An 8,864-nucleotide genomic window follows, 5' to 3' on the forward strand; every position below is an offset into this window, starting at 1 on the left:
AGTTCATATAATAAAAACAGGAGGAGAGCCCAGCCGCATCAGAACAAAGGCCTGTCTAGTCCAGCATCTTGTTCTCACAGTGGAAGCCCAGAGGCAGCACCTGAGTGCAACAACACTCTCCTCATTCATGTTCCCCAGCAACTGGCATTCAGAAGCATACCATCTCTGAGTGGAGTGCTTGTTTGGTGTGGACAAAAGACCAAAGAAAAGGAAGTTCCACCAGCTTAGTTTGCTAAGTTTGAAAACTTGATTTAAATCATTACTTTTGTTGTTGTTGTTGCTTGAACCAGAACTAACTTGAAACACAGTGGTTAGAACTGAATGAACAAACCAGTGTGCTGAGTGGGGTTCCTGCATTTTACATAACTGCAAAATAGTTTATGATGGCAAATGGATGCCTGGTAAACTAGAGCTGTTTTGGATGATATTCCCTTAGCAACCTCCAGGGTTAGTCCAGGGTTGCTTTCTTGTTGATTTCAGCCATTCGCCAATCTGACTTTCTCACCTCCTCTTAAGCTGCGCCTTATTTTTCTGTGCTGCAGGGAAATGGGAATGCCCTTGGCACCAGTGTGACGTGTGCAGCAAAGAGGCAGCTTCCTTCTGCGAGATGTGCCCCAGGTCCTTTTGCAAGCAGCACCGAGAGGGCATGCTCTTCATCTCTAAGCTGGACGGACGCCTGTCCTGCACAGAACATGATCCATGCGGACCTAACCCTCTAGAGCCAGGAGAGATTCGTGAGTATGCGCCTTCCACAGAATCGGCAGCTGGCTGCCAAAACACTCAGCCATCAGACGAGCAGCCTGCGGCTACAGGCCCGAAATCTCAGCCGTCAGAGAGGCTACCTCTGACTGTGGCCCTGAGGCTGCAACCCTCAGATAAGCCACCTTCCTCTTCAATGGCTCTGAGGCTAAAGTCCTCAGACAAGCAGCCTTCCTCTGTCGCGCTGAAGCTGCAGTCCTCAGATAAAGCACCCTCCACCGTGGCACTGAGGCTACAACCATCAGACAAGCTGCCCTCCACCCTGTCCCTGAGTTTAAAACCCTCAGACAAATTGCCCTCCACCCTGTCCCTGAGGTTAAAGCCCTCAGACAAGTTATCCTCAGCCCTTGCCCTTAGGTTGCAGTCGTCAGATAAGCCGCTCTCTGCCGTGGCGCTCAGGCTACATCCCTCAGAAAAATCGCCCTCCACAGTAGCCCTGAGGTTACAGCCCTCTGAAAAACAGGCTTCTGCTGTTGCCCAGAAGTCACAACCGTCAGAAAAGCTATCCTCCACAGTAGCTAATGAGTCACAGCTATCAGACAAGCCGGTCACTGGAGAGGCACCAGGACCTCAGGACAAGCCACCTGCTCCGGAAGCATTGGGACCTCAGACAACAGACAAAAACTCCACAGTGAAACCACCAGGATCCAAGAAGTCAGAACTGTCACCTACTGCAGGCATACCCAGGTCTCAGAATTTGGAGGAACCTCCTGCTGCAGAGATACCAAAGCTCCAGGCGTTGGACAAGCCTGCTGATCCTGAATCTCCAAGGCCTCAGCCACTGGACAGGCCCATTTCTCTTGGCCCAACACCCAAGCCCTCGGGCAAGTCTGTTGCTCCACTGAGCCTACGATCTCAGCCAGTGGTCAGACCAGTCACCCCCATAGCCCTGAGGTCTAAACCATCAGAAAAGCCAGCCACTCCTGTGGTCCCACAGCCACAGCCGCCCAACAGGGTTTCTACCCCAGCAGATGCTTGGCCCATGCCATCAGACAAGCCTTCCACTACCACAGGTCTGAGGCCTCAGCTTCCTTCCCCACTAAGCCTGAGGCCTTTGCTTTCAGAGAAAGCACTGAGGCCTGTTGACCAGAACGCTCAGCCAAAAGAAAGAGGCTCTGTGACCGTGGAGCAGACTCCTCAGCAGAAAGAGCGGACATCTGTATCCGAGGAGCAGCCTTGCAGGCCTACAGGGAAATTTTCGGGCTATGTTGGGCAAGCAGCCCGCCCTCTAGAGAATTTTCAAATACACGAACAGACCCCTTGGCATAGTGCGAAAGGACTGCAATCGGTGGAGCAATCGCTTTGGACAGCTGAGAAACTGCAGTCTCCTGAGCACAGTCTTTGCTCAGGCCAAGAAGCCGCATCTGCACCTTCCACGGAGCAGCCATTTTGGCCCACAGATAGATTGTGTGCATTTGAACAACCCCTTTGGCCTGCGAGAGAAGCCCCACTGCCTTCTGGACAGGCATCGTGGCTGCCCAGAAACATTCAAACGTTGGAGCAGATCTCTTGGCTCTCTGGGAAAGCACAAACGCCTGTGGGGCAGGACATTTTGCCTTTGTCTGAACAAAACGTGGTGCTAGTACTGAACCAGGATTCCCCTGGCCATGAACCTACTGAGTCTAAACCTTAGTGAAGCCAGTTCGAGGCCAGACGGGTCACTATTTTTGTTTTGTTTGTTTTTTTATTGTATGGGGAAGGGTATTTTGTTTCTTGGGTTGTTTTTTTTTAAAAAAAAAATCACTTCCCCAGATCCTTGACCTTCCAACATCCCACCCAAACTACCCACCTACATTTACCTAAATCCGAACGATGCCCAGTCAAGCAGCAAGAATGTAGATGGCCTGTTCCGTCTTCATTTTGGAAACAATAAAGCTGAAATAAAGGAATCCACTGTGGATAATAATCTCTAATTCCATTGAAATAATCAAAATTACTAACCTTGCATGTCTGAGTGACAGGCGTGCATTAATGGTGTGTCTCCTAGATTAGCTCCTACACCGTTCCAAAGAAGTAGCTTCATTCCATCTCACTAGTTGCAAGCCAGCCATTCTCTACTGGCACCTTGCATTTCCTAAACAATTCAACTGATGGAATCCCGTCACTGGAGAAGCGAAGCGAAGGGACCTGACAGTTTCCTCCCTAGTTTTCATTTCTCAAAGTTCTTTTAGGAGAGTGTTTTGCTTGAGAATATGCTGCCAGGGCACAACAAATACAGGTGCTTTTTGAAGAAACGTTACTTGAAGTTAGCTGAGAAGCCCAGTTCCACTAGGTGGAACTGTCTGCTCCTCTGTGAACAGCTGAAGCTCCTTCACAGACCTTATAATTGGAGGTGGGGGAAAAAGAAATTCAGAGATACCATCTTCTAGCATTCTTATCCTGGGACTTGGATCTCTAGCACAGTAAAGTCAGAGCCCCCACATAGGCAGAATTTTGACCACTAAAGGCATCAGCAGGTTAGACAAATGAGTCAATCTCTCTTCTGGATTTTTGTGGTGCATCATTGCTGTTACCTAACTTTTTTCAGTCTTTGCAACAAGAATTATTAGTGTTTTTGGACAAATGAAACTAATCCCCCCTCCACTACAAGCAGTTCGCTTAGGAATCATGTTTGCATTGTTTACAGTAGTCCTAATTATTTGGGGTGCATTCCTCTGGCTAAAGTATATCACCTCAGAGGGCAGAACAGAACTAATAGCCCATTTGAGAATAAATGTTTCCAGGATAGAAAGCGTGTTTTATTAATCTTACCTTGATTAGTCTCCAGCTTAAAGTATTTCCCATCTTACCAAAAAATACTGAAACAAAAACTTGAATTTAACTGGGCTACACTGAAGAATATCTGCATGTCAGAAACAGAGGTAGCTGAGGTCATAGTTCTCACACTGGAACACTAAGGGCTGCAGCAGCTGGCTTAGATCTCTCTTCTTTTCTTCATCTCTCTTTCCCAGTCAGTGCAGCGCTTTATGCCTGGTGCGTAACCAGGCTGGTATTATGCATAACTCTGGTGGAAGCGGTTATTGTTACCCAACCAGACATAAATGCAGCTTGCTGTGGTGCTGGTTAGATATTGTTGATGAACTATATTGAGGATCAGAGAAGTTACTGCTTACTTGGCCCTGAATATGTCTAGGTTTCTTCATATCTTGGCTGTAGGAGAGACAAGCAAGCATACCATGCCAATATTTCACTTGGTGGTTTCAATTAGACACACTGATGTCTGGAAGCAGCTTAACAATCTCTCTCTCTCTCTCTCTCTCTCTCACACACACACACACACACACACACACCTTTCCTGCTAACTTTTGCTTCCTTTTCATGTTCTGTTGGCCTGGATAGCTGAAGTCGCACAGTCTGTCATGCTTCAGCTTCAAGTAGCAAATTTGGCCAGCTCCTAATTTGCCCTTTTTAGATTTCCAGGTGTTGTTTTTTTGCACAAAGCAGAAGTTCTGGTTTCTATGTAAACCCTGATCCTCTTACTTTGAAGCATATATCATTGGGGTATTCAGATCCTCTGTAGAATTGCAATAGTACTACAGTTGATCCTATACAGTGGCAGTTCAAATTCTGACCCAATACTTTTTTCAATGCTGGCTTTCCACAATGATGGTACCTGCTGGGCACTACAAAACATTCCCCCACCACCACCACCACCACTGTGCATCTCATCCTCTCCCCTGAATCATTCCCCTCTCTCTCCAAAGCTAGTGACTTTGCAAAGCGTTATGGCTAATGGAATCTTAGTTCTTAACATTGGTTTTCCTCGAAGACCTGCAGGCTCAGCGGTTGCTTATTGCTGAAAATGGGGAAATGCAAGTACATTTTTGTTTCTGCGTGACTCCTGCACAAAGGGAAACAGGACAACACTTCTGAACGAGACAGAAACAAGAAGCCAAGGGCATTTTACTTTTTTAAAACAAAAAGATCACCTTTTTAAACAAGCAAGCCAAACCAATCACGAGGTTCAGTATGTTACATATTTCTCATGTGTGGAAAATAATAATAATAAAGCTCTAAATTTTACATATTTAGGCCTTCCCGTGAGCTGGACTTTGTCGTGTAGATTGTGTGTTTAGGGCTTCCTTTGTGCCAGACCCCACCCCAAGCCAGCTGTACCTGTAACAAGAAAGATGCCTGCACTGCTTTGTCCAACTCTGTTCTTGCAATGTCATGTGTTTTTAACTAGCTATTTGTTTCATGGAAAAACAACAACAATAAACTGTGAATATTTTTGGTGGAGGCTGTTTTAAATCTTTAAAACAGAGAAAAGTCCATTTTGCATTAATTCTCCTGAGTGTAGGTTCTAGGGGTCAAGAATACGTGACACGGTAGGGGATCTGTGCAGCAGCACATTCAGAATCTTTATCTAGGAACTCCTGCTTAAAGTCAGTTGGATTTTTGCATGGCATTTCAGCCCCTGTTGTCTGCTGCCACCCTGCTTTCTCCTTTTCCCTCAAGAGCCTCTCTGTACAGATTCAGTTTTGCCGCCGCCTCCCTCCCTGAAGGACTTGTTTTGTAGAAACAAGAAGCTGATCAATTAAACTGGGCATCTGAAGTAGAAAGTGTCACGGATGTATGTGTGGAGTGTGTGTACCTGCATGCCTGTAGCACAACTTTATACTGATAGCATCTCTCCAAGTCTGGAGGCTGGTGTCTGGTTTGTTATGGTAAGTAAGGAGAAAATCCCAAGGTGCAGATTAAGAGAAATGCTACGCAGGAACCTCACCCAATCGGCACCTTCAACCCAAAGCAGGGCTGGTTTCCTATGTGAAATGGGAAGAGCCAGTCACTCCCATAAGACACAACATTCAATTGGGAAGGGACACTGGCCAAGCAGAAGCCAAGTGCTGTTTGACTCTGAGGGATCCAGAATGCAAACAGACACAGGCTAGGAGAGTGCTGGGAGAGATATTTGACCTGAATGCTTCCCCTGTTGTGTCCCCTCTTACCTAGTGTGAATCAGCTACCTTTCCAAGAGCTGGGCTGCCAGAAACAAAACTTGATCCTGCTTCTTAAAATGGTCCAGGCATGTTCTATTCTGCTGCTGCTTATGTGGTACTTTGCTAGGGGTGTGAGCATGGCAAGCGGCTTCTGGTGCGCAGATCTTACACACTCCCCATCATTTTTCTATATTTCATGCAGAAAATAAGGTGCTATAATGCTGGGGTCTAGTGGGACATAGAGCTTTGCACATTTTGTGCTTGAAAATCTGTGCCAAGAGGCCAGATCTGTGGCAAGAAAAGCTGAATTGAATACTGTGACATTTGGATCATGCAGAAAAACAGATTTGTGTATGTTTGCTTATTTCATAACTTACTCTGTTTCTGTTAATCATGGGAAGGGGCAAAGAACTAGGTATGACAACAAATTTTGCCCAGCAACTCTCCTCCACCCATGAGTATCTGAAATTAAACCAGGAATCCCCCACCCCACCTTTTTTTTTACACAAAACAATTGAAAATATGATTCAGCAGCATCCTGAGCTTCTCAAGTGCCAGATCCTACACTAGCTCCATAGTTTCATGGAATAATAGACTATAGTGGAGTCAGGTAGTTGTATTTACACCCTTGACTGGCATTGTTTACAATGAAGCTAACAAAATACAATTTCCACCCCATTTATGAAATATTCACAGGTAATTAAAATTTTGCCACATGAAAAATAAGTAGTCGCTGTACAGAATGGTGCAGATCATTCTCCAGAAGTCAGGTGTTCTGTCTCTGTGCTTTTCCCCATTGGATGTTTCTCCAAAAGTTAGGGTGCCAACAGGACTGGGATTAGATCAGCTGAAAGTGCCTAGATCTGTTAAAAAGATGTTCATGTTTATTTTTGAGCAATCGGGGTATTTATAGCAGCTCAACAGGGTATACCTCTATTCAGTGCTCCCCTCTGCCCCTCTCACTTTAATGTTGCAAGAATTACTTCCCTTTTCCGACCCCAGGGTCGTTGCCTGAAGAGTGTTCTCATTATGTTAAAATATTTGGAAACTCCCCGTCTGTGCAATTGACTAACATGCGGCTTAGAGCACCTGTGATGGGATTTTCCTAGAATGCATCACCTTTTGCATTATCCTGTGGCTACTAAGGTGGTTATTTGATTGGTTTAGGGCAGGGGTGAAGAGCAGATGTTGAACTCCAACCCCCTCACCCTGACCTTGTTAGCTTGGGCTGATAGGAATTGTATGCCAGTGTCTAGAGGGGACACGGGATCCCCACTCCTGGTTTAGGATGAATACTTTGGAATGGAGGAGCTGAGCTGTAGGCTTTTTTAATAATAATAATAATAATAATAATAATAATAATAATAATAATAATAATAATAATAATGGTGACAACATTTGGAATAGATTTTAAACATTCTGCAGCCTACGTAATTGTGCTGAAATGGAATAAAGCCTTTCCCCTTTCCGTCAAATCTGCATGACTGGTAAGATACAAGAATTTGTTAACAAATGCATTGAGTGTGTGACATTTTGCAGTATTGATGGATTCCCTTCCGTGGGAGTCAGAGGGCTAGGGATGCTGGGAATGTGATGATTTTAACAAGTATTGGGTTTCAGGTCTGAAAGCAAGAGATGTCAGAGCACATTTCTCAAGTACTGACGGCAGGCAGGAATAGGAAGTTATATTTTAAAATAGCCACATTTTTGCCTCCCATGCTCCCAGACTCTCTGATTTTCTGGAAGATGGGATCAGTGTGTACAAACGACACTTAGTTCCTATTCTCCCTACTGAGGCAGTGTCTTCTCTTGAAAGTGAATGCTTACAAGGGTATTTGTGCATAGGAGACCACTTCTCAGCCTACGCAGAGCATCATCTTGGAAACATCTGGAATTTCACTAACCCTATTCCCTTGAGTGGGTGCTGAGCAGATGTGGCAAGGGGAAGCTAAGTGCCATTCCTTCCATTTCTCCTCAGCAGCATCACAGGGCATATTCCTTTGCTGTAGCAGCTTATTTCAGTAATGTATGGTGTGGTGCTTTTGAATTGTTCAGGTCTGTAATACGTTGGGAGAGAGAAACTCTTCTCTAATCGCTTGACAGTCCCATTTCCCCCCCCCCCCATATTTGTTCCAAAGGGGTTTGGGCAGGGCTAAGACTGGAGAGCTCTCCCCACTCATTTAGCTGCTGGTACAGAAATGGAGTAGCGTGTAGTGCTAACATGAGCTGGAGATGAAATATTGCATTTCTCCAAGCTGTATTGCTTTGCCCTCAGGCAGTATGCTGCATGCTGACTCTCCCAGACTCTCTGCTGGGAGCTGTGGCTGAACAGAGCAATTGCAGGAGAAGGCCTCTGGGGAAAGTCCTGTTCTGCAATGACACTCCAGTGCATAATTGCAGTATTTCTGCATGAATAATGGGGAAGGAATTCTTTTCAGTGCATATATTGTGGTTACCAACAGTCAAGCATAATGTCTTTTTACAGAGCTGTCCTATTCTCATCTACGTTCTCTACAAATGGCCGGCAAGGGAAATGCTTTACAGTATCTACATTAGAAGAAGAGGAAGAGTTTTGGCTCGTGGATTCTTATTTTTCCTCCCGACTCATTTAACTGTGTGTGTGTAAAAACTATGACAATGAAAAACAAAGTTGTCCTACCCAAATGTTCCCAAATTATGTACTGTAATTCTTTGTATATAAAAGAAAGCAATTACTGTAAAGTAAAGTTTAACTTTGCTCTTGACTGTGTGTGCTATTTTATTGAGCCTAGATATGGCAGATTCTAATCTGCTTTTTAATCTAAAAAACAAATTGGAATCTCTGTAAGTCTGTATAGAGATACAGCCGCTTGGAATAAGTAGGGACCTTGAATTTGTGGTCTTCTGTGGGTCACAGCTGGGGGAATGGAGAGGGGGCTGCTCAGCTTGTACCAGATCAAAACAGTAATTTATAGCTTAGAGATAAGTGGTTTTTCAGAATGATACAAAGTCTGAGATATTGCTCTCAATTATAACTTGTGAGGTGCATCTAACCATTTAGCAACTACTTCTGAAAACTCAACTTCCATAGAGACTTAAAGGTTTGGTAAATCAACCTGAGAATGGACCTTTATTACCAATGTAGCAAATAACTCTTAGGAAGCTTTGGGGCTCTTGCTGCTTGTG

At 44.9% G+C, this 8,864-nt stretch overlaps 1 protein-coding gene across 21 annotated transcripts in view; it reads left to right on the plus strand.

Annotated features, from left to right (window-relative positions):
• NSD1 (nuclear receptor binding SET domain protein 1) overlaps positions 1–8,443 on the plus strand; it is a 60,233-nt gene extending 51,790 nt beyond the window's left edge. For all 21 annotated transcript variants that reach the window (XM_083488298.1, XM_083488303.1, XM_083488285.1 and 18 more), the window contains one exon: positions 543–8,443. In XM_083488298.1, coding sequence (XP_083344424.1) covers positions 543–2,392 — 1,850 coding nt within the window. In that variant the 3' untranslated portion in view covers positions 2,393–8,443. The remainder of the gene's footprint in view (positions 1–542) is intronic.
• Positions 8,444–8,864: the final 421 nt, after the last annotated feature.

Source organism: Podarcis liolepis (genome assembly GCF_965112155.1).
Source record: "Podarcis liolepis genome assembly, chromosome: 2".
NCBI classification, from domain to species: Eukaryota; Metazoa; Chordata; class Lepidosauria; order Squamata; family Lacertidae; genus Podarcis; species Podarcis liolepis.